This window comes from Bacillus rossius (genome assembly GCF_032445375.1).
Source record: "Bacillus rossius redtenbacheri isolate Brsri chromosome 4 unlocalized genomic scaffold, Brsri_v3 Brsri_v3_scf4_2, whole genome shotgun sequence".
In the NCBI taxonomy this organism is placed as follows: domain Eukaryota; kingdom Metazoa; phylum Arthropoda; class Insecta; order Phasmatodea; family Bacillidae; genus Bacillus; species Bacillus rossius.
This window is the reverse complement of record NW_026962011.1, coordinates 28056756-28083788: the sequence shown is the minus strand read 5'-3', so window position 1 is coordinate 28083788 and position 27033 is coordinate 28056756. Positions and strand designations below refer to the sequence as shown.

The 27033-nt window shown below is 40.8% G+C and overlaps 1 protein-coding gene across 1 annotated transcript in view; it reads right to left on the bottom strand.

The window, feature by feature from the left end:
- The window catches only part of LOC134541810 (uncharacterized), a 126178-nt gene extending 103601 nt beyond the window's left edge, over positions 1-22577 (bottom strand). The window contains exons 1-2 of the mRNA XM_063385503.1: positions 22526-22577; positions 18149-18395 (exon numbers count right to left, since the gene is read on the bottom strand). Coding sequence (XP_063241573.1) covers positions 18149-18395; positions 22526-22577 — 299 coding nt within the window. The remainder of the gene's footprint in view (positions 1-18148; positions 18396-22525) is intronic.
- Positions 22578-27033: the final 4456 nt, after the last annotated feature.

Below are 27033 nucleotides of genomic sequence, written 5' to 3'. Positions count from 1 at the left end.
AGAAATTCCAAATACTTTAGGAGATATCGAATTTTTTTAATTTTTATATTTGGGCAATATTTGTTAAAAAAAAAAGTTAAAATTCCGAAAATACCTTTATTCTGTGCTCTTTAACTTCCTCTTTACATTAAACCCGGCGGAGATCAGAAATTCCAAATACTTTAGGAGATATGGAATTTTTTTAATTTTCATGCTGTGCACTGATGCGGCGTTAAGCGGGAAGCCTACCATTCACTCATCATTCTGGACATACCCGAATACTCACGTTGGCAAGCCTTCTTTTCTTAAAATTAGCAAGAAGTAATTAAAAATACTTTAAAACATTGTGGGTGGTTGGTTATATTAGGTAAGTATAGCTACATTAAAAAAACTGTAAAATCATTTTAAGGTTGCTTAGCAAATAACTTTTTAATATGTAGCTATCCAGCGCTAGGAAACGGTTTACATGATTTCACAGTATTTTTAATGTAGCTATCCTAACCAAATCAACCATCCACAATGTTTTAAAGTATTTATAATGTAGCTAACATAACCTAATTGACCATTAGTTTTCATGAGTTGTATATTTATTTACAATAAACAAAAAAAAAACCGAAGATGCACGATCGGGCGTTTGCCTCTCGTCTGTTGAAAGAAGGCTTGCCAACGTGAGTATTCGGGTATGTCCAGAAGGATGAGTGAATCGTAGGCTTCCCGCGTTCACCATTGTTGCTTGTTTACAAGTATGATATTTTTTTTTTCGCGACGTAGGTGAACGACTACATCACGTAAAAAGAAAATTACTTGAGTTCCTACTGTTCATCCTTTGTCCCGGTTTGTTAGGTCAGGTCAGCTACATTATAAATACTTTAAAACTAAACAACCATTAAAATTAATTTTTATTATTTTTAATGTCCGTTCAGTTTCAAAGTATTTATACTGTAGCTGACCTGACCTAATCTACCTTTGTCCCGTTTTGTTAGGTCAGGTCAGTTACATTATAAATACTTAAAACTATACAAGTAAAATTAATTGATATTATTTTTAATTTCCGTTTATTTTGAAATATTTATAATGTAACTAACCTTACCTAATGGAAAATTTCTGTTATTTAGGCATTCACGCACACACGGCAAAATATAAAATGGCGTCTGTTGAATGATTACATAGGACTTGTATTGCAAAATAAGAACGGCGATATCTCCAAAAGTAATTGGAATTTCTTAGCTCCGCAGGCGGTTATGAAAAGAGGACGTAAAAGAGCATATAATGAGTTATTTTATATTTGTACGATTTTTTTTGGCGCTAATCCGTACACTACATATTTATCCATTTTTCTTTGTTTTTCTTTGTTTGTTGACCATATTCCTGTTACGGAATATTTTGTGGTGTTTATATTCTGTTGACAACAGCAATTGTTTTGCTTAATTTGTGCTTTTTGTCTTTTGGTTATTTTTACTTACTTATTTATTTTATTTTTTAGTTTTCTTCTACAGAAAAAGTGCTTAGCAATGGCGTATGTCCAAATGTAATGTTGAAAGTCATTGACAGATTAATTATGGAACTGAGTAACAGGTTTAAGGCTTTGGAGAACATTAACAATAAGTTTGGATTTTTTAGTGGTGTTCAAATTCATAAAATGGAAGTAGAAGATTTAAAAGTCAAAGCAGCAGAATTAGGAAACACAGGGCCGATCTTAACAAAGAAGAATTCGTATTTGAAATTGAAAGTTTTAAGCACCATGCATTAACAGTAGACTATGAATTAAAAGATGCTACAGCATCAACAATGTTGAGCCTTATCTACAAAATTAAATTGGAGGAGGCACATCCTAACATTACTACTGCTCTGAGAATGTTTTTCACCCTTCCAGTTACAATTGCGTCAGGTGAAAGAAGTTTTAGTAAAGTTAAACTTATTAAAAGCTATTTGAGAAGCACGATGGGCCAGCAGAGATGAACAAATCTAAGTATTATTTATATCTATTGAACACAAACGAGCTGCTTTGATCAATTTTGATGATATTATTAACATTTTTGCAGCTAATCATGCTCGAAAAATTAAATTTTGAACTGAATTTCTTTGTATGGTTATCAATACAATATTATACATAATTCAGAAGCACATGTTCCTTATGTAATTTTATTACTTAATAAACTTATTGGTAAGACATTAATTTTCACTGTTGTGCAAACAATAAACAATAGTTTGATAACAGTCTACTTCATTATAATAAAAATGTAATTGTATTAGTTTTCCAATTAGTGTACTTGATAAATAAAAGTCCTCAATTATGTATAAGTGAATGGTATCATTTCAACCACCGCTTCTAACGAAAAAGGGTAATTTATAATGTTGGTAAGAAGGGGGCGGCAAATTAAGCTTTGCCTCCCCTAACGAATCTCCTAGTTCCGGCCCTGGTTAGTTGACACGTGGTTTTAAAAAAAAAGTTTTGACTTTAAATAGATTTACAGCCTTTTACAGATAGCAGCACCGGCCCATGATTTCGTATATTTTCCAATACTTCTGTAAACGTTTACATACTTTCGCAAATTGTAATTCGAAAACTAGCAATTAGCAAATTGAAATTCTCAATCTATGGTTTTATGTTTGGCTATGGCAATACACGTGTATTTAAAAACTAACGAATCAATTTTATTTTACTCAATCTTTAAATAAAATTATTATCAAACAAAACACTGATAATCTAAATGCTAGAAATAAAAATAAAACCTAAAAAACGTATATTTAGTTTATCAGTGAAACAAATTTCTCATATTTCTGACAAAGCAGTGCTTGCTGGCCCTTCGCCGTCGCTGACGCACGCCGAGGCCAACAGTTCCCGCGCATCTTCACGACACTCGCGCCGCGTGTCGAGTCGTCGCGGCGTGCGTGGAGTTTGGACACCGAGAGTGTTCGCCAGCTGACTTCCCCGAGTGCTGCCTCACAAGAGTAACCAGCATTGTGTCGAGGGGGGAGGGGCAGGGTCCGGTTTAACCACTGTATCATTCTTGACGAGCAAGTTAGCTTTATAGTTGAATTTTCAAAGTAAATTGATAGTCGAGCCAAAACCCCGGAGTGGACTTTTAGAACTGCAACGTTTACGCACAGAAATTGAAGCAATGATTTGACTCGAGAAAAACAAAACTGAACATTTTATATTTTGATTTTCAATAAAGTTAATTAAGTGAAGAAATCGTTCAAATAAGTTATAAATACATTACTCATGTCAAAGCTCGCATGAAAGAAAAGCTTACAAAAAAAAACGAGTGCAAACCGGCATTAAATTTAGTCCCTTTGTAAACACAATGATTGCCGCTTCTGTGTGCGAGGCATGTCGGGCAGTAATGGGGAGGATATACATCATTGTAGCTCACTGAGGATTAAAAAAACTTTCCAAAAAAATTGGTTGTCTGTAAAGTCGGTTTACGGACGATAGTTTAACATGCCGTCATAACAAAACATTGATGAAATGATTGCATACTTTTATGAATAAAATTGAGTCATTTTTATAGAATTATCGCTATTTTGTATGGACACAAAGAAGGAGTGAAATAAAATCTACAATTTAATTGATAAATTTACTTTTATTTTCACTCATTAATTCAAATATGTTTATTACTTTAACGAAGAGATTATTTTAACTATAACTTTTATACATGTTTGCTATTTAATTTCTTCCAATCTGTGTTATTCTGTTAAGGATAGGACGATGATAGGAAAAGTAGGAAACGAATGGGAGTGTTTCAAGGATGATGTGAAGGAAAATGGCTTACCCAACACCAAGATGCAGTCAAAAATAATATATTTGCGCCACGAACTCTGCAGCAATGCTAGGAGGAACGGGTTAGCAAAGAGCAATGAAAATGTTACATTGAAATGCATGAAAACAGAATCACGCCACGGACTCGGTCGCAATGCTAGGAGGTTCAGGTTAGCAAAGAGCAATATAAAATGAGCGTAACGGGACACAGCGAAACGGGACAATGTGCGTAACGGGACATTTTTCGTGCGTGCAGCCGGCGTTCGTCGATTTATTAGACGTTGTCACGTCAATAAGCTGACTGTAACCTCATGTAGCTGAGTTGGTCAGCTAGTTTGTTAATCCCAGGAGGAAGGAGTCCCTCCCTGAGGCACCCCGCTGCTGAGGTGCAGTCACGACGCAGTGCATTCTCGTGGTACAGTTATCACGGAATGCAGTCTCCAAGAGTTGTCTCCCGCCCACACTAGAATGTGCATACAAGCAACTCAGACAGGCGACCGGAGTGTGTGGGTGTGTGGGTGTGGGGGGAGGGGGGATAGGCCTGGTATCGCACTGCATGCCGGACCTATCTGCGTCGCGGCGCCAGGCGTCTCACACGGCGGATGTTGTTGACTCTGGTATCAGCAACCAGGGTATCACGTATATATAATTATCCGCCCACAGAAAAAATATTTTTTATGCCATCACTAGCAACACGTTATTAAGTTATCACATGCAAAAAAAAAAACAACTTCCATTAATAAATATAACTTCCATAAATAGAAGACTTTTATTACGGATATAATATTGACATTTCATCAAAAAATCAATCTTTCTAAAAATCACAAAGGAATTGTCAATAATGATATTCGAGGGTACATCTCAAATCGCATTTGCAAACATGTTCCCACGTTCAAGCCTCAATTCCTAGAGACCGGAAAAATTTTCGGATTCATTTCGCGATATGCTGAAATGCAAATAATTGTACCTTTATACAACTTCTGCTATCGGTTCACAGTTAACCTGGAGGACTGTGGGCCAATTATAGACCCTTAGTCAAAGCAGTATCGAATCACGAGTCTCCCAATTGAGACGCCTCACAAGTCAGCAGCCAATGAACAGGCGACGTTTGCCCGAGGTTGCACAGGATCGTGGAGTCTATCCTGGTAGTCATTGAACGCGCGAATTTTTCAGGTCCCTATCAATAGGGACCGGAAAAATTCGCGGGTTAAATGACCTGCAGGATGAACTCCATAGTTCTACGTACACTCTGTCAAATGTCACACACTCATTGGCTGCTGTCTTGTGAGACGTCCCAACGTAGCAGCCTGTGATTCGATAAAGCTTCGGTCGGGTGTTTCTCATTGGCCCAGAGTCATCCAGGTGAGTTGTGAGCCAAATAGCAGAGGCGGCACTGAGGTATAACTATTTGTATTTTAGCCTGTCGCGAAATGAATTCGCGAATTTTTCCGGTCTCTACCTATCAATTCCTCTTCGACGCCTCAGCTGACATGAGCGGGTGTCCCGACTGTACACGCACGGTAAGCGCGGCACGAACGCGGGGGACTGTGTGGTACGCCCGGCGGCAGGCGACACCGACACCGGCTTCTCCAGTGGCGCAGTTGGCGAGGCGCAGGCGCAAGGGCCGTCTCGGTGACCGGTCGCACCACGGGTGTCGATGACACGACCTCGCCACACGCCTTCCCACGGTCACCGCATCTCCGCGGCACCGCAGAGGACCGACCAACCCGCGCGCATTCACTGTGTTTACTAGAGGTGTAAAAGTAACGGAAAAAAAAAAGCGTACCCGTATGTATTCCTTACTATAACAATAAATTAGTACTCGTTACTTTCGTATCGTTACGTTACTCGTTACTTCTGATACCGCATAACATGCCATGTTATATGTTGCAGCAACGAATCGAGTCGTGTTGCGTACGCGTACAGTATGACGTCGCGTAAATAATACCTAATAAATCGAGTATAAACAATTAAAAAATTTGATAATTGACAGCTTTTGTTAACGAAGAAACAATTAAATCTCATTAGAGCGGCTTTATTATATTATCTATTTTAAGATAAGAACAAGAAAAACGTGAAAATACGCGATAATAAAAAACAAAAAACATGCATATTTATAATTAGTAAAAAAAATACTTTCTTACGTTGTTTCAGTTCCAATCTCAAACTTTGTCTACACACACTTTACCTTTAATAAACAGTAAAAAAACTTGGACGACGAATTTCCAAATTATACTTTACTTAATAAACAAACATCGTTCTTTGTAACGTACGTTTTTTAATTCACCGAATAAGCGCGCGCATGCGTAAAACATACGAAAAATGAGAGTAACGAAATGCATTCGTGTGTAACGTTTCGTTACTCGGTACTAGACGGCGCACCCGTTACTCAGTACCGAATACATACGGTTTGCTACAGCCCTAGTGTTTACACAGATACAGTCTGGAACTAGTGACACCTGTCAATTCTTGTTTCAGATGCGCCTGCTGGGGGTTGGTTAGTTAACACAACCTCCGTGTGCGACTCGGTTGTAAACACTGAGGACAGCCAGCCAAGGTAGCGACAGCCTTCCGACAGTTCGCTGCGCCAAGCAAGTGCTGCATGTTAGGAAATAGCGCTAGCAAATGTAAAACAATTATTTATAATTCGTACACAAACAACTGCTAACGTTATACTGCGACGCAGCAGTTTAAGTCCACTTCCGCGCTCTGTGACCTCGGCTTGTCTGATTCACTCTCGCTCCTTGTCCTTGCAGTGAACAAGCAAACAGATGAAGAAATTACAGGCGGCCAGTTTTAGTAGTATGTACGTCCTGAATGGCCCGACCAAACAGGGCAGTGGCTTGTCTCAAAGGAACAGTCTCTAGCGCAGGCATGCCTTAATGCAGTCTAGTGAGTGACCATATCATACCTCTACCTATGGTAGTCGAAACTACTAACACGTAGAGATGGGATAAATACGCCGTTTCATTCCGCGATATGCTTAACTCCAAACTCTTTTCAGCTCAGTGCTGATCTGTGATTGGTTCGCAGTTTACGTGGAAGGCTCCGAGCCGATGAAATTCCTCAACAAAAAAACAAAACAGGAAAAAGCATCGAATCACGGGCAGCTCAGTCCCGTCTCTCGAGCGAGCCGCCAATGAACAGGCGACACTGCTCGAGTGTCTAGAAGGTAGTAAAGTCTATCCTGGAGGTCATGGGGCACGCGAAACTGTCCTGTTCCTACTATATGGCTAAATATGTATTACTAGCTAGTAGTAAGATGTCTAGGGCGTCCGTTGAAAACTGATGACTAGGGGCATGCATATTTCGCGAAAAGATTCCGAAGCTAGCTGAAAGTTAAAACACTGTAGCATCGTCTGTGTCTCGTGATTGGGTGAGTTTCCTTCAGGTCAATATCGTCAACACCAATCACAGTGAATCAGTGCGGAAGCAAACACGTCCTGAGTGGCTCGGTCAAATAAGGCAACGACTTCCCTCGCAGACGTCCGCCAATCACAAGGAAGAAACCACTGGTGTGAGTATAACTTGTTGCAGTCTAATAGGCGTTCAGATTTATTCGCGAAAAATGCCTACCCCTACTGATGACTATAACAAACATTGCAAAAATATTGTTTCTAATGAAGAACCTCTTGAAAATAATTGTTTCTAATGAAACAAACTAAATTAAAACTTCATTGCGTGTTGATTGTATCTGGTCATTCAATAATCTTGGTTGATGTGGATTCGATTCAGTATACATCTTCGCTTGACTTGCAACTCTTGCTTCGTGACAAAGCCACATACAGTTGTGGTGTACACTCGTGCACTGAGACTCGTCAGCGGCCTAAACGTGGCGAACTAGGCCACGGCTCGCTACTTTATCAGTGAAAGGTGCTAATGAAACTATCGGCCTCGTCAAAATAAGATGCTATGCCCTCATGTATATTATCTTTTCGCCATGGACTCGGCGGCAATGCTAGGAGAAACAGGTTACCAAAGAGCAATGCAAATTTTACACTGTAAGCGTACGAGAACAGAATTCATACAGCGTCATTATAGTCAGTGAGTTAGTGATGAGCGCATATATATATTATTTATGTGTATTACCACTGTTATAGCCAAGAATACTAACGTAATGGTGTAGTAAATAAATTACTTGTAAAATTAACACTAGCTTATAAATATGGCCTGTATGTCTGTAGTTGTGAGTGAACACGGCGGCCGTCAGAGGGCGCGTGTGTCGGGGGGAGGGGGGGGGGAAGGGCAATTCCACTGCACACATCAGTGTGCACTCTCCAACAGACCCAGACGACACGACCTAGTGTCACCTTTGAATATATATACTGTATAGAAGTCGCGAGCGGATAGGATTTACTCTACGTTTTTCAGAAGCGTATGATGAGCAGCTTGGGAACTTCACCGCTGCAGTGCGCTGCCGTAACGCCCTGTATCGTCTTAGTTGTTATTTACACGTTAGAGCGCAGCACTGTCGCCCGCTGTCATTCCCCGCACCGCCCCACCTATCATTCACTGCAGCTCAAGGTAGTTCAGCAAGAGGGGGAAGGGGTGTTTGAAGAGTTAGACACTTCTCCGCTAGGGACCACCACAAGTCGATGCCCTAGAGATGGTGGCGATTGCGGCGGTGAATTAAACCAACTACCTCAAACCGTATTAGAAATTTTAACCTGGGCTGGCGACTTCTATACAGTATATATATTCAAAGGTGTCACGGACTGCCTGGCTGGACTGTACCTGCGGCGCGGCGCGGACTGTACCTGATGAGGCGGCACATTGCGCAGTCACGCCACGTCTGCGCACGCGCGAGCCCCCGCCGCCGCTGATTGGAGGACAGCCGACAACTTGCCTTGTTCCCTCCTATAGACTGTGACAGACGCCTCCATTATTGCCCGGGTTCGTCGGGTGACAAGAGTTGATGAGTGGACTACAGTGGCCTTGACACGTTCTTGAACGACCCTGAGACAGTTGTAAGCAAGGAGTGTTCGGAACCAATCAGATGTCTGCCTGGCCACGCACGGGTCATGACAACCACCCCAGACAGAACACTCCAACAGTGTCGATATTGTTTAAGAATCACTCTGGATAATTACAGAGAAGCATTGATATATTCCCATCGTCTGGCAGCAAAATAATACAATTATTCCCAATAATACCCCGCCCGTGTACGTGTTTGTGTGACATTGAACAGGTAACCGGGCGACTAGCGAGCTAGGAAAGGCCGGCTGCACACTCGTGGGCGGTGAGAGAGGCGCCGAGATGCCGTCTGCGAACACGCGCACACGCACTTCCTGTCGCGGGCGGAGCATCCGGCGCGCGTGGGTGCGTGTGCGCCGACACCCGGGGAACCTCACTCGACATCAGCAAGCCCGAGCCTCACTCCCCCGTCACGACGACCCGATAGCCCGCTAGGCATCCTGCGATAGCGATTGTTGCCTTGCAGCAGCCACTGCCCTATTTGGCCGGGCCATTCTGGGTGGGGGAAGGGGGGTCGGACCGGTGCGTGGAGCGGGCTTGTTTTAACGTAAATGTACGAATTCACAAATATCTGTCAATTAACATGGTCATTTACGTTTTATGTGTGTTCCACTTACAAATAAAAAAATACACTGCATACTCTCTCGACACAATACGAGCGTTCCCCACGCCTTGCGTGACCGGACCATCGAGCGATTGTCACGTGGTTCAACGAGACCGGCCAGCGAACAGTTCACATCCTCGAGTCGCGCGACAGTGTGGTCACTGAGCTCGCGCCTGATTGGTCAAAGTCAACGCTACAGACGTTCAAGCTCGGGCGGCGTCCTGCCCACCAGGGTGGTGTCAGTGTCACGTGACGAGGCCGTGCGGGGCCTCATGGGTCGCAGGGTCCCCGCCGAGTGGGCGGGGTCAAGGACACTCGGCGTGTTCCCACGCCCGCCGCCATCTTGGGACTGTCGCGGCTCCGCTGCTGCCTGCCTGGTGGTTACAGAATGTCTAGGAATACTTGCTGAAACTATTTAAGGTCTTGTAATACAACTTCTTTGCATTATTGGGTCATTTTTAAATACGTCATGACCGTAAAAGATGTCTCCGTGATAAATTTTTTATAGTATAAACTGTAAGCGTTGTAGAGCTTGGTTCAAGGTCACAAATAAAGAGTAACTCAAATAGTTTTAGATTTGCGCATGCGTGAATTCGCGATTACTGCTTTGTTGTTTTCTCGTTTGCAGTGCCATCTACGTACGCAAATGTGGCGGCTCCTGAGCGTAAAGCGTTTTGTGTGTTCTGCAATTTGCTAAAGAGTGAATACGTAATTTCAGTTTAACGTGCGTTTGTTTAAAGTTTAATTGTGATCCCCCGTGTAGCAAAAAACATCCGCCGATGGAATCTGCAATTAAGAGACGACAGAGCTCCTTTTTAGCTGGCCTCCGCGTTCACCTGACATAACGCCATGCTATTTTTTTTTGACATGACATCTAATAAATCGATGAACGCCGGCTGCACGCACGAAAAAGTGTCCCGTTACGCTCATTGTACGCTTGCTCCGCATCTCTCTCTCTTCCACTCGAATGGCCTATGCGTCCGAGGAAAAGAAAGACAGTGGCAGCAAACAACTTACATCTACACGTGAACTGTTTCGTCGACTGGTTATAAAGTGAAGTGAAAAGTTAATGTGGTTTTCATTGCTTATTACAACAACAATTTCGGCAATAAAGTTTAATTAGTCTTGCATTTTAAAAATCCGATTACTAGTATAATTTCAAGTATTTATTCTTTTATTATTAAAATAAAAATGATTCAATTTTATTCATAAAAGCATGCAATCATTTCATCAATGTTATGTTATGACGTCACGTTAAACTATCGTCCGTAAACCGACTTTACAGACAACCAATTTTTTCCCCTTCGGGGCATTATAAAAGATCGCGTCTGCGTTCCGGCGCTACCTAATCAATTGCCAGAGGCGAGACATACGCCCATGTAACAACCGCACAGCGCTCCGGCGCGTGGCGGGTGTGCTTGTGACGTGCTGAGGACCACGCCCGCCGCAGCAGGCCCTGTCCGGTTTCGGCGGCGCGGGCGGCGCTACTCGCGTCTGCTCTGACAGCCCGAATCGTGTTGTGTCAACTGACACGTGACCCGGCTTTCAAAGAAAAAATGAATTAATTATGAAAATTCTTTTTGACGTGACAACGTCTAATAAATCGATGAACGCCGGCTGCAACGCACGAAAAAGTATGACTCATTGTCCCGTTACGCACATTGTCCCGTTACGCTCATTGTACGCTTGCGCCGCATCTATCTCTCTTCCAACTCGATTGGAACAACCATCGATTTGACATTTTCGACGCACATTAAACTTGAAACACTCCCATTCGTTTCCTATTTTTCCTATCATCGTCCTATCCTTAACAGAATAACACAGATTGGAAGAAGTTAAATAGCAAACATGTACTTATAAAAGTTATAGTTAAAATAATCTCTTCGTTAAAGTAATAAACATATTTGAATTAATGAGTGCAAATAAAAGTAAATTTATCAATTAAATTGTAGATTTCATTTCACTCCTTCTTTGTATCCATACAAAATAGTGATAGTTCAATAAAAATGATTCAATTTTATTCATAAAAGTATGCAATCATTTCATCAATGTTTTGTTATGACGTCACGTTAAACTATCGTCCGTAAACCGACTTTACGGACAACCAATTTTTTTTTCTCCTCAATTTGTACCAAACTAGCAAAATTACAAATTGGTCATTATGGTTTTAAATTACAAAATAATATGTGGGTGTTGTTAGCTACTTATTTTGAAAAATAATTAGGGCGTTTGGATAAAAAAAACACAAAAAATTGCAAAAAAAAAAGTGAAATTTCACTTAAATAATTTTTGCCGATTGTTTCAATAATAATCGATAATTGCAAAATTTAATATTCGTTAGAATAGTATGTAATTACTGGTTCTTCCTCTGAAACTTTTAAGTCTATTTTTCAAATGTTACGTACAACAGAAGCCGAGCCACAGCGAGGTCACCCGGGCAGGGTCGCTGTCGGCTCAGGACAGGATAGTCATCCGGGGTGGGGGGGGGGGGGGGAAGCGGGTACAACTGGGCCACGCCAGATAACACGGCGGAAACCCGTCCTCTACCTGTCGGAGTTACGCCCTTCGCAGCCCGCTAAAGAGGCCACAGAGCGAGTAAGATAGTGTCGCAACTCAATGCTAGAACCAACGCTCTTATTTTCTTTGGGGATCAGCAAACTGTGCGGTATTCATAAGCAACCTAACAACCTGAAATTCGTTAAATATTCAAAAGTAAATATATAAAAACCTTTTGATTTTTTTTTTGTTTTCGAACGTTGCAGGGAATATTCACCATACATGTTTAGGATTATCTATTTTTCAATACGGGACAACCAAAACGTTATGTAAAAAAGTTTTATCTTTTGTTTCAAAACTTAAAAACTGCATGGCCGCAAAGTATTAGTGTTAAAAATCTTAACTTCAGTTTCCATTTCAAAAAATATACACACGAGCACACGCCTGGATATATGCACATTGCAGCCATGCTTATTTCATTGCTACCAAGTTAAAACAACAATGTTAAAATTGATTTCAAATTATATAAGGAAATTTCAGTTTCAAAGATTAATGAGGTGCAATTGTAATTCAGGTTTTGTTTTCCTTCCAGATAACTTGTTTATGTTATTCCGCGAGTAACATTTTTCAAAAAATTTGTCTCGTCATGTAAAGACGTAATTACAATAATTATAATATAACACTCAATACACCACCCCGTTAATACAGCATTCTATAAATTCCGAACTAAGAATGTTTGTAAAATGAAATTTTTTTAAGTTATTATGTTTAAGAAAATTCAATGTTTACTATATAACTGAACCTTTAGTTTTTGATGTTGGCATTTCTCAACCAGTCAGATTTCTTAGTGGCCATATTCCGCGTGTCCGGTCGCGGCTTCATTTGCGAGCCTCCACCACCTCAGCGTAGCGCTGCTCCACTCAAGGAAAATACTAATAGCTTTATAGCAAACAATTAGAACACATAGTCTGAACTGAAATATTTTAATAAGCATGGGCATTGCAACCGGGGGGGGGGGGGACGGGGGGGACACGCCATCCCCCCCCCCCCCCCAATAATCCAATAATAAGTCTTCAATTTCGTCCCCTCCAATAATATATTTAGTTTCGTAGTTATATTAAAAATACGATTTCTGTGATATAACCCACATGTTGCGCATGGTGCATTTAGTCCAATCGTGGTAATGTGAGCATTTTTTAATTCGATCTTCGTGTCAAATCAAAATCAGGTCCGATACCGAATGCAGATATGTGAACTGTGTTTTTACAAATTTGTTCTCTGAAAATATTTTTTAGAAAAAATAAATTATATATTGCAACCAACTAAAATTAGAATATTTAGGAAAGAAAAATGCCTAAAAACCACCTTTATGCACCTTCAAACCCCAAATTTTCCCGGAAACCCCGCTTTTTTTTCTCTCCAGGGGATGGGCATTCCTCAACAACTAAATCAATTGAACTCCCCCCAAAAAAATATAACCTTGCGTCACCCATGTTAATAAGTAAACTGGGGTCCCTACTACAATCATTCAGCGCATATGAAACTAGAGTTTAAGCAGAGGGATTTACGTCGCACGTCAGGTAATAGATTGAAGAGGCTGGAACGTGAATGAGCAACACTAGAAACAGACTCGCGGCTTCGGGGTTGACAACACAGACACGCGATCCTCGCCTTAGCGACCACGATTCCTCAGGATCCCCTGGTTGTCTGTCCGACTACGTGATTGCAACTTCCCGTTATCCCGCAAGGAAGCAGCACTGATACACGTTCCTCCAGCACCACAGCAGCAGAAAGAAGCATCTACGAGTGAACTACCAAGTTAATGAGCACATCGCATCAAAGCCCACTCGCTCGGCTTGTTTCGGAACAGCGTTCACGACTAAGTGCCCGGGCTGGACGGACGCACTCGCCGTGGGATGACGCGGTTCGCTGCGTGCAGTGACGTCACAGGCGCGGGTTGCCCTTCAGCGTCGACAGCTGCGACCTTGCCGACGTCATGGCAACTACCGCCGCCGGCAGGTGCGCGGGAGTGAGTGTGGATGAGCGAGTCCCAGCGGCCTCTGCTCCCAGCGACCGCACCATGTGACATGCTGTCAGTATGCGGTGATGACTGAGCACCAATGTGCCCGACCAGGGGAAGCCTACAACTCACGTAGTTTCGGTTCCCTGCAAGAATTTCCGAAGATTTCCGAAGTTTTGCGTTTTGGTATTAACGCCACTTCAGCCGCTAAATCAGAAGTTTCCAATGAAAACAAGCATGTTGTGACTGACCTAACCTAACCCTTCGATTTTTTTAATTTCAATTGTTGAGAGAAATCCGAAGTTGCAAGAACGTGGTAGGGAACCGAAACTACGTGAGTTGTAGGCTTCCTGCCCGACCAGCGAGGACCCGCAGCAAGGCACTCATAGAGTTCTGGTTCCATCTACATCGTCCATGAAGTCGTTGGCCTGAAGGCCCAGTCACACTGTCAAACTCCCGCTCCCAACACCTTCCAATATGTTGTTTTTTCCCTTCAAATATCGTTATATATTTATGACGTCACCGAAAACGTCACTAACGCAGCCATGTTTGTTCGACAAACAGGATGACTTGTGTTTCCATCAGAGATTTTGCAAACAGGACTGGTTCTAAAATATGTTGGGGTGATGGACGGAATCAACCAATCAGAATCGTGCCCAGTGAAAACGGAAATAACGCAAACTTCTTTAAAATTTTCAAAATTTCGAAGAACACACGCAAAATATTTTTTTTGTTACGTCAAAAGCAAATTACGTGTCTATAACTTTTAATTTTATTACGTAACAAGTATTATTAATGTGAGTTTTAAGAGTGCACAGAAATCATAAGTTCGAAGATTCCATCAAGCACTGTGATGCATTATCTAATCAAAACTCTAAACCAAAAAAAGCACCATGGTTGAAACAAATATCTGAGGTTACGTGATGGGAGTAGACTGTAAGGTACTGTCGACTAGCTGGAGACTGGAACGCACGGCAGAGAGGCAGCCTCGAGCCGCACGGCAGGTGGAGTGTTGTGTCCAATGGCTGCGCACGGGGTCTCGCACCTGGCGCATGTCTCTCGGGTGTGGGAACCGGCGTGGGAGAGTCGTCACACAGCTGTGCTGACGAACAGCATGGCGGCAGGGCCAACCAGCTCGGCCCTGGGTCAGCACTGGCGCAAACCAGCAGCACGCAACACGCCAACGGCTCAGTATCGTAGTGTTATCATTAAGTACCTACACAGGACGCAAAAAACGCAACTTCTTGCGTTTCCGCATTCTATACTTGAAGTTATGTGTTCAGAAAACTTTTAAAGCTGCAGACGTTACGTACGAAGTTATTTGTCTCACACTAATCGCATTTTAACTTACTAAACTATCGCACAGTGAAATAAAATTTCATTTTATATCAAAATATTAATTGCACAAATTTTCGCAAAAAAAAACACGATGAAGATATTTTTTCAACAGTTGTACATTTCCAAGTTGTACGGTTGGTAACGTCATACGACTCTCGTGTTTCATGAACTATTTTACCTGGATTCCTTGAGTTTGTTGCGCCCTTGTGCTCTTGCGTGTCTTGAACAATTAATAAACGCAGCCTTACTGATCCTATGGCCAATTGCAACTGACAATTTGTTCCGTCAGGATTTCTCTCATATTGTACAGAAACCCTAGTTGGATACAAACGGAGAAAGAGATAATTGTACAGTCTTTAGTCAGAAGACAGCAAATGAGGAGGTTGCTGCAATAAGGACCCATGCTCCGAAACAATGTCACCACCCGCAGACGACCAACTGGCCTAAGGAATTTTAACCCAATTTAACTTCAAAAACGACTTCGAGCAGTAATTGATGCAACCAAACATTGAACGAACATTTCCAACCATATTTAATAACTATAACTAGATAAAACATGGGGGGCGGGGGGGGGGGGGACCTACATTAAAAATAACTCAATAACCTGATTTCAAATGCGATTACGCTGTGGGATCAGCCTATGCCGCTAGACTGCGCTGCACAAAGTGTATTCCTTTTTTTTAACGACTTTCCTATATTGTTCTATTACAATATTTGGTATTGCCTTTCAAAAAGAAATATTCAAGACAGCTCAATACTCAGTTTCCCATTTTCACACAAAAACATGCGCAAGGACCCACGTAATTGATTGTTAAAAAAACAATTTCACGTAAAAAAATGGCTAAAATTTCAAAGAGTACATTCCAAAGCATAGACAAACACATTCCCCAATTTTTTTTGACAAGTGCTGCCATTTTCATGTTGAGGTTGAACACTTTTCAGACAACCCTAAGCACCTTTTGTTTTACAAAAGAAACTACAGTAAACTCGTGGAATAACACTGTTAAGAAGATTGCAGGTCGCCGCTTTACCTTCTGGCTCTATGGTAGAGCGACTGACTTGTGATTTTAAGGACCCAGGTTCACGGCTCGGCTCCTCCGAGGCGGACTGTCTCAGGCAAATGGTGGCATTTGTCTGATAGGAATACAATCCCTTACAACAAGTCAGGCTACCAAAGACGGTGGGTGGAAACAAAAAAACCTTCTTGGTTGGCTTCCAAATGGGGAGCCCGTTTCTTTCCTTGGACTCCCCTTGTGGAGGCCATCCGGGGGTTTCTCCGGGGTCGAAGAGTTTTGCGAAAATTGTCGTTGGTTTTATATAGGTTTTCTATAGGCGTATATTCATCATGCTCGGCATTATTTTAAAGAATTCTAAGTTAAAATTTCGTGCCCGAGTTTTGTATTATTATAAGTGTATTTGAAAATACACCTCGTTACCGAGGTTAGGATATTACCTGCACATCTCTGGCGAGTACTTAAAAACTCGCTCACATTTTTCTTAAAGGTCTCTCGTTTTCCATGTTTCCAGAGCTGATCCAGCTCTACAGAGCTGTCAAAACTACGCAACTCATCCATCCGATCGAGGGGGGGGGGGGGGGAGAGGATTATTTTTCCGTTATACTTAAAAAATAATACAACTTCGTAAATCAGTCGGAAATACGTAGTCTCCGTCCTCAGTCACTTCCTTGTAGGTTAAAACCTTGCTGGCAAAGGAACTAAAATTGGTTCACGCCAATTAATATACCGTAATATTTTCCTTAAATAAATAAGTTGTGACGATAGTTTACCGAATTAGTCCTACTTTTATACACTTAGGCCTGTTTCTCCTTCACGTTGTGTGCTATTATGTGTCCACCAACAACAAAGTGTTGTGAATATCGCCTAATAAAGAAAACTATTTCCCAAATTTTCAATTTTGTCCAATGTAAGCCTTCCACTGTATCCGCCACTGTGACTAGGTTTCAGTAATACTAGTTTCACTGTGCACAGACCAAACTTACAACCCACACACACAATGAGAAAAATGAGAAGAAGAATGACAGCAGCAGAGTTATGTAATAGGTTGCAAAAGAATGATTCGCATACAGAACATTCTAAACTTAACTTGGATTATACGAGTACTACAGTCCGGTGCGTAGAGGCACCTACAATAAATTTTACTGTTGTCTCTATATTTGGTGTTTTTGTTCAAATAACCATTCAATTTTCTCTAGCAAACTACATGATCAAGAGTGATAACATTGTGAGGATTTCCTGTCACAATTATTGAGCCATAGAAGCAAAATAAATTAGAAGCTTGGTGAAAGAATTTTACTTGTTATCGCTTATTTGGGTGATGGAGAAAGAAGAACCAATTCAAAATCAAATTTGTGAATAATTTTGCAGTTTATATAATATAAATATTTCTGATAAAACAAATATAATGTCGTACACTACACAGTTTTGTTTGATACAAGTAAAACGAATGGATGTTTATGGATATAGAAGTACCCGCGTAATAATGCTGACAGCGATTGGCTACGTCTGGTTATTGTTAGGTTCGCTACGCTCACCCGCGACTTAGGCAACCATCAGTTCCATACAATCCTATTGTTGTAATGTATATAGTTGTTTTAATTTGAATATTCATACTCATATTATTAGCAAGTTATTACATTTAACGACGAGATCCCATGTTTTGTACCAACGAAATACTACACCATAAAATAAGCAAATAAGTCACAAGAAAATGTTGTGCCATACCTACTAAAATTTGTATGGGTATAAATTGAGTCACATGCAACAAGAATTAAAACAATTATTCCAAATATAGTTATTCATTCAAAATAAACATTTACTGTAAACACGACGGGGAAAAAGCGTATTCCACCACGCGCATCGCTAAGCATAGAATGTAATGCATATCACTCGAAACATTTCGGCCACTGGAATACTAGAAATTCGTATTTATAAATGATAACCTTGACGCAACTCACATGGGGCAGAGAGACAGCTGAGCAGACACCGCTTCTTGAAGACTCGGCGTGGCGGAGATGTTCACATGAGGACACAACACCGCTAGATCCACCGCGCGCGAGGCCCGTAAACAAACTGAGCACAGCTGGCCTCCGAGCGCGTCGCTCTCTTGTGGAATTGGTTGGAGGAGGGGTGGGGGGGACCAATCAGCGCGCCGCGCGGCCACAGGGGCGCTCGCAGCGGAGACCGACGCAACTACGACCTCCCCTTCTCCCCGCCAAATGTGTCGTCGTAGCGCGTCTCCCACGTGTCTGGCTTCATGTGTGATCGCAATAAGACAACGATCGTCGGACCGCCTCTAGCATTCCTGTCAGGCCCCGTCGTGGGAGGGGGAGAGCGTTGATCTGAGCGACTGCCTCCTCCGACATGCAGACCTTGCCGACACGAGTCTGTCCCAACCTTCAGAGAGACAAATTATTGTGCTGCCGACAGTGTTTCGCATCATAACTTAGCATCCCTTTTGCCTACAAATGCGCACATAAAAAAACACACGCTTAAACACATTTGAAGAGGTGGATTCCAAAAGGGGTTAAGTCACATTTTAGCGATTTTGTGTTTATATGTGGAATAACTAACTTTTTACTATTCGCATCTATGGCTGTAACAGGTATTCCAAAAGCGCTTAAGTTATAGCTGTTATGCGGTAGTGAAATCTGGGTTTCTTTCCAAAACGTCCTAAGTCAGCAGTGTTTTCCAAACAAGCCTTGGTTAGTCATGCACCGATATTCGCATGCATAAACAGGTATTAGTTACTCTATGGTGAAAGTATTGTCATGGTTTTGTACTGCATAGAGGTTATGTCTGTTTATTATTGTTATTGCGGTGGTTTGTCTTGTCAATAGTTAATGTATAAGTAAATGCCAAAATGAATGTAAGTGAACTACAAGATAGCACATGTTCTGTAACAGATATAAGTAGTACACGAAGTAGAAAACGAGCAAGAAATGAAGATAAGTGGGTTAAAAACCGTAAAACGTTTGCCAGAAACAGCAGTGAGGCCCATGGTTGCATGCACGCATAAAGAAGGTGGTAATAGTTGTAAGGCTGCTTTGCTGTCTACAGCAGATATAAGTGCATTTTATGACAAAATTTATAAACACAAAACAGCTGCTGAACAGAATAGCTTTGTTTTCAAGTATATTGTCGCACAAGAGCCCATACAGCGTAGGCCCAGAAACAAAAATAAGCCTAGAAGCCGTACCGTTACTAAATATTTCATACGACAGACAAGCGGTCGTATTCTAAATGTATGTAACAAAACGTTTTTGTCTGTAACGAGATTTTCTCGTAAAAGAATAAACACCTTAAGCAAACACATGGAAGTATATAGGGAATGCCCACATGAAAGGCGTGGTGGGGCTAGGTTAAATCCCAAACACACTGCGATAAAAGACTCAATGATTGCATACATTAAAACGTTTAGATGCAATGAAAGCCATTATGGCCGAGGAAAAAGTGTTCGTGGTTATCTTAATCCTGAATTTTCTATCAAAAAGTTGTGGCGAATGTGGAAAGATAACCAAAAAATAGAAAACAAACCAATTGCTTCATTATCTAAGTTTTTCAAGGTGTTTCAAAACAACTTCAATCTCAGCTTCGGAAGCCCAAAGATGGATGTGTGCTCATTTTGTTACAAGACTAAGAACCAAATCAAGACGTCACGTGACCTTGCTGAAAAGGCTCGATTAATGACTCAGTATAGGCTACATACTCTTAGAGCTAAAAATTTTTATGAAATCATGAAGAAACAAGAAAACAATATAATAAGTGTTTCATTTGACATGGAACAAAACCAACCACTGCCCAAATTAAGCATTGGTGAGGTCTTTTATGCCAGACAAATCTGGCTGTACAATTTGACGTATGTTTTGATGGAAAACCAACAAAACACTTCCAACATATCTGTGTACACTTGTCTGAAGACCAAAGTGGTCGAGGTTCTAATGAAGTATGTTCGGCATTGAGTCATATTTTTGGAAAATCTTGAGAAAAAATTGGCAAATGTACCAAAAATCTTTTTGACTCTGAGATTATTTTCAGATGCCTGCAGTGGGCAAAATAAAAACACCAATGTTATGATGTTCTTACTCAACTACGTTGCCAAATCAAGAACCTTTGCAAAAGTGGAACATTACTTTCCAATCAGAGGTCATAGCTATATGCCCCCTGACCAAGTATTTGGAAGATTTGAAAAGGAGTTACGGAAAAAAGAAACAATATTAGAGCCTAGTGAATATCACAAGGTATTTGCGACGGGTGCTACAGTAAATGTGTTAGGCATAGATTGGGTGGTCTCAAACTTTATGGAAGCTTCAAAGAAGGCCATAGTAAAAAGACTTCCCTTTAAAATGCGTGATCAACGTGTTCTCATCTACTCAAGAATGCATGACACTACTATTGACATTCAAAACACATATTGTGGTCTGCCAACAACAGTCAAGGTGACTAAATCACGTACAGTATTGAAAGAAGCGTACACAAACGTTCCTGTTTCGCCAGCAGAAAACCATATTAGTGAAAAGAAGCGACAAGATGTGAAGAAACTTCTGCAGTTTGTTTCACTCAGTCAATGTGCAAGACAGTTTTACCAAACTGCTCTGACTAACAATGTAGAAGGAGATAAAGACAACAATATTGTACTATATGATGAAGAAGATCCATTCCTTTAAACATTGTAACCTTAATGTTCACTCAAAAGACTTGACACATTTTAAAGATCATATTGTTGCTTTTGTTTTGTACTATGCATAAGTCTACATACATATTTTGTTCAGTATTATGTAAACATCACACTTAGGCCTGTCAATCTGGTAGGACTAATATTCTTCAATTACATGTTTTTCAAAAAGTCCTCAGTCACTGACAAGTTTTCCAAAAAGCTCTTAGTCACTGACAAGTTTTCCAAAAAGCTCTTAGTCACTGACAAGTTTTCCAAATAGCTCTAAGTCACTGATGTTCCGTTTTCTTAACCTAATTACAGGTAATATATTGAACTCATAATCACAATAACTGCCTGAGAACATGTTCTTAATGTAAAACATTAGCATTATGTGGATTTTGTGCTTGACATTATCAAAATACACATTCACACCAAAAAAATTGTTTCCTGGAAAAAGTACATTTTTGACTTAGCCCCTTTTGGAATCCACCTCTTCATTTACGATACCTCGGGTCAAAAGACTATGAATTTTTCTCGAAAATATTCCAGGCCAACTGTGTGTTAAAACTTTGTAGCATTGTCTGAGTTTCGAGGTTGGCCGGGTTTATTTCAGGCACTTGTCTGCTGTCGACACACCAATCACAGCCATCCAGTCGCGGAAGCCAACACGTCCCGAATAGCCCGGCCGAACAGGGCAATTATTGGCTTGTCTCACAGACGCAGACGGCCGCCAATCACAAGGGAACAATCGCTAGCGTCGGCATATCTTATTGCAGTCTAATGAGTGGTTAGATTATTTCCCTAAAAATTCCCCTAGCGCATCGGTCATACTTCAGTGACAATATTGTTGTCAGAGACCGGTGAATTCGCGGAATCATTTCGCTGTAGGCTATAATCCAAACAGTTTTACCTCCGACCTGCTTTTATGATTGTTTCACAGTTTACGTGAAGGACTCTGTGCCAATGAGAAGCTCTCATCAAAGTATCCAACCACAGCCGATCAAGGTTAGAAATCTCTCAAGTGAGCCAGAGGCGCAAACAGGGGAGCGATGAAAGAAAAAGAGGGGAGGGGGTGGTTTGTGTTTACTCCCTGAAGTCCTTATCCATATATATATATATATATAATTTCCACCAACAAATGGAAATAATTTGAAAGCAAACAGCGCGGAAATGTAATATCCCCCCCCCTCCCTCAAAAAAGACATTCTGCATACACTCCTGAAGTGAGCGACCAATGAGCAAGACTTTTGTCCGAGTGTGCAGAGGAATGTGGAGTCTGTCCCAGAGATAAATGAAACCGGGAAATTTTTCCAGACCCTAATTACTATCCTTGATTGGGGGGGAGAGAAAAAAAAAACACGGTTGTTATACATCAAATGGCATTGGCTTTCAAATCTAAAGTGTATGTTAAAATTTATAATTAAATATCTCAGCAAAACTTGCTAAAACCCAATGTGTAGGCTCTCAGCGGTTACCGTTCGGATCTCTATTCTACATAACACTAATAATTCAGTTTATATTAAAACAGCGACTTATGGATGTAATAAAAAACTGAGTATCTGCCGATTGGTTTTATCTTTGAATATATATACTGTACTACTGTACAGTATATATATATTCAAAGGTTTTATTTACCATCTAAAGTTATCGATGTATCGAAACAGCGAGCGACCCTGACCCGAGTGCCACATGTCCTCCGGCGGTAGACACGAGAGGAGCTCCTCACTCATTATAGTTCATCAGGCGGACCTAGCTGGCTTTCATTTGTGTCTCGGTTCAGTTTAATGAGTACCGATAACAGCACGTAGCGCATTATGCACACCGTATATTCATACGACCAGCATTACGGCCAGTGGTTGAGAACATTCCGCGCTAGTAATTCGCCAGGTTGTAATCAGTGAACTGAGCGCGTGGTATTTATTAGAAAGTGTTTCTTTTTTTTTTTTTTTTTTTTTCTGTTAATGGTGGGGATGTTACTGGTCCGCAGAGCGATGCTCGTCCAAATCGCGCCCACCGCTTAAACATTGTAGCTTTGAATATATATACTGTATAGAAGTCGCCAGCCCAGGTTAAATTTTGTAATACGGTTTTGAGGTAGTTAGTTAATTCACCGCCGCAATCGCCACCATCTCTAGGGCATCGACTTGTGGTGGTCCCTAGCGGACAAGTGTCGAACTCTTCAAACACCCCTTCCCCCTCCCGTTGAACGACGTTGAGCTGCAGTGAATGATGGATGAGGGGTGCGGGGAATGACAGCGGGCGACAGCGCTGCGCTCTAACGTGTAAATAACAACTAAGACGATACAGGGCGTTACGGCAGCGCACTGCAGCGGTGAAGTTCCCAAGCTGCTCATCATACGCTCCTGAAAAACGTAGAGTATATCCTATCCGCTCGCGACTTCTATACAGTGTATATATTCAAAGATTGTAGTGACGAGAGCATGATTCGCTCCCGACACAAGCACTCGTGTTGAACACGTGGTGTCGACAGTCGTGGTCGCCAGGACGTCGTGTTGCAGCAGACATGGGCGTCGCAACCGGGCGGGACGGGGGTGGGGGGGGGGACACGTCCCCCCCCAATAATAAAAGTCTTCAATTTCGTCCCCTCCAATAATATATTTAGTTTCGTAGTTATATTAAACATTTGATTTCTGTGATATAACCCATATGTTGTGCATGGTGCATTTAGTCCAATCGTGGTAATGTGAGCACTTTTTTAATTCGATCTTCGTGTAAAATCAAAATCAGGTCCGATACCGAGGAGAGATACTATAATAATAGTGGTATATAATCACTTTATTACTTATGTTTGTGTACTACATGTGCGAAATATTCTTAATACTGCTGCGGAATTTAAGTGTAACATTCAGGTTTCTCCTGATGTTTAAATTAATTATATTGTGTGGATATAGCACCAGCAGATATGTTAACTGTGTTTTTACAAATTTGTTCTCTGAAAATATTTTTTATAAAAAATAAATTATATATTGCAACAAACTATAATTAGAATATTTAGGAAAGAAAAATGCCTAAAAACCTTCACCTTCAAACCCCAAAATTTCCCGGGGGAGGACCCCCGGACCCCCTGATTTCTTTTTTTCCAGAGGATGGATATTCCTCAACAACCAAATCAATTGAAATCCCCCCCCCCCCCCCAATATATTCTTTCGACGCCCATGCCAGCAGAGTCCAGATACCCGGCCACAGGCAGCTCTCCAAGCGTAGGTACCACCAGCCATGGGCGTAGATCCCGGGGGGGCCAGGGGGGCCCGGGCCCCCCCTGGAATTAATGGGCCCCTCCTTGGGGGGGCCCACTTCGTGATTTTAAAGTTAATGGTGTACACAGCATATATATCAGATTATTATTTACAACGACGACAGACACTTTGACATGCTTTATATTCCTACCTTTGAGTTCCGTAGTTATTTTCCCCTACCCCTTCTGCGAAACCCATGGTATGGAGTTTTCCAGTGAGAACTTTGAAACCCTTAATTCCTAGAAACCGTTCATTCCAAAGGACGAAGCTAGGGTAGGGTTCCGTTAGCATTTCCTCCCCATTGATACCCACACTACCTTGTCCTCTGAAACGACAGTATTATAGGTTTCAGGTAGTCTGTTTTTAAAGTGGTTTTGCTCGCGTGTGCGCCAGTCTTCTGCTTTCTTGGCAAACATCAACATGGATAATTTCGTGACGCGGAAGAAACGGAAAACAGAATCTGATTCTCACCTGGTAAGCTTGATTGTTTTATAAGTAGTGACTATTATTTAGGTAATATATTTTATTTAAGTGATTATGTAACGTTATTTTTTCCAGTAAATAAACAACTTAATACTTTAACAGTAATTATAGCAGAATTTAGTTTATTTACGAACTGAAACTTATATACCATTGCTGGAATTTTTTTTAGCTCATCTCCATTCTGTAAGGCTAGCTGCTCTGTACGTTACATGTGAATATACAGGGAATAATTTTTTTCCTCGTCAATATGGAATTTAAAATCACTCCCCTTTTATTATCAAACGATAATTTTCACAATTCATGGCCGATAATCACTTTATAACATTTGTTATTTGATAACTGCAACACTGCACGAGTAAACAAAAGTAAGATTGAGAAAGAAGTATTTAAACGTTACACATCCGTATTTAAGTTAATAAGGAAGCAAACGCGTCTCTTTAATAACTAATCAAGCGGTATATTTTAACTAAATAATATTCACTGCCAAAATACTGATTATACTAAAAATAAGCCGAGAAATGTATGTGGTTCAATTAGCTGTAGGATACATTTCATAGTTCTATCTACGAGATTTTTCATTTGTGTCATTAAGTTTTTTTTTTCTTTTTTACCTGGTTGATGCCTTTACTAAATAAAATAGTCTTTAAGGGTTTTAATATGATTCGATCGTTCATTTGATGTTGATCCGTTTATTAGCTTTGGAGCTTTGGGTTTTTAGGGCGCATCAAAAACTGTGAACAAAGAATTTCACGAACAGCATTTGAATCGCAGTAATTATGTGATGTGGCATAAAAAAAACCCGACAAAGTGCGAGTCGAACTCGCGCACGAAGGGTTCCGTAACATTATCTATAAAAACGGCAAAAAAAAAAAATCATGTCTGTTTATTTTATTCTGTTTTCACGTTTGTTGTATGGGAGCCCCCTTAAAAATTTGTTTGATTTTAATTTAATCATTTATTTTAAAGTGAATATATAACTAAATATTCCGTGAATATTTCAAGCGTCTACCTGTTGCCGTTTTCAATATCAAGCAAAAACGAACAAAAAAATCACGTTGGTTGCATGGGAGCCTCCTTAAATATTTATTTTACTATGTTTTTAGTATTTGTGTCTAACTATCACGGTTCATGAGATACAGCCTGGTGGCAGACGGACAGACAGACGGACGGACAGCGTTATATTCACGTATATTATTTTAATAGATTTTTTCATGGATATTTTATGTATTTAGGTTAGCAAATTATTCAAACATGTTTGAGAGATCATTTCTTATAGTCATTAATTAATAATTACTAAAACATATGTTGCTCTGCTTTATTGTTAATATCACTTACGTAAAAATACGAGCTTATCATCCAGAGAAGACTTGTTTCGGTTGACCTCTAGCGCAAAATTCTTAAACCACAGAATTCACGGGCCCCCCCTGGAAATCCTACAGATTTGCGCCCATGCCACCAGCACTGCTTCGGTATCCGACATTTTATACAGGTTTGCGAAACAAACACAGTTTTGCTGGTCATCAGTTTCTGCTTGGTCAACAATATGCTCATACGATACGACGTCAGTGTTAAAACTGAGGAAAAACTTTCGAATACCAGCCAGATCACTCAAGTTTCGTTTTTTTCCCCTCGGTTTTACGATAGACAGGTTCGAAGAGAATACAGTTGTAGGCGAACGAAGGTAGACACTATATGAAAGTTAAATTTAAAAAACATATTTTTCTCAAAAATTCTGATTAAAATTATCGTGCAAACATTTGATGTTTGGTGCGTATGTAAAAATTTTCACGCCAGTGAAAACAGTTTGTTCCCGATAACGCGATGTCGCGCTTTTGTGATCGAGCTCGGTGGACAGGTGTTGGCGCAACAACCATTTTGGCGGGACTAGAGAACTGTTTATATTTATCAGTCATATTGTGGCTAATAAATGCTATTACTTATAAGTCAATAGCAAACATCGCAAATAAAAAAATGTGTCGTGGTGAGAATGGTTAACTAAACATTTTATATAACACTTATTTATTTATTTTTTGAAAACCTGTGCTCACTAATTGCTGTTCAGATGTCATGGGCATAGGCGTGCCTACAGGGGGGGGGGGGGCAGGTGGGCCATGCCCCCCCCCCTAATGTAATCACTCAGATCGGCATTTTCTCTAATGCGTTCGTTAATATTCGTATATTCCTGGCACTGTGACACTCAAACTGTTTTTCAGTGTTGCAGCGTGCTAATTAACAATATTTTTAAACATTTTATCGTTCTGGAAATACAGCCGCCTTAGTTTATTTAAAACACGGCCAAGCAAAAAAAAATTTAAGAGGTTTGTTAAAGTTCTGTTGTCTGAATTGCTGTTTTCATTCACTAAAAAGAAGTTCATTTCAAGGTAGATCTGGACCAAGCTATTGGAAAATTTGAGGGGGAAAAATGTGTAAGTACCCTTTAAACATT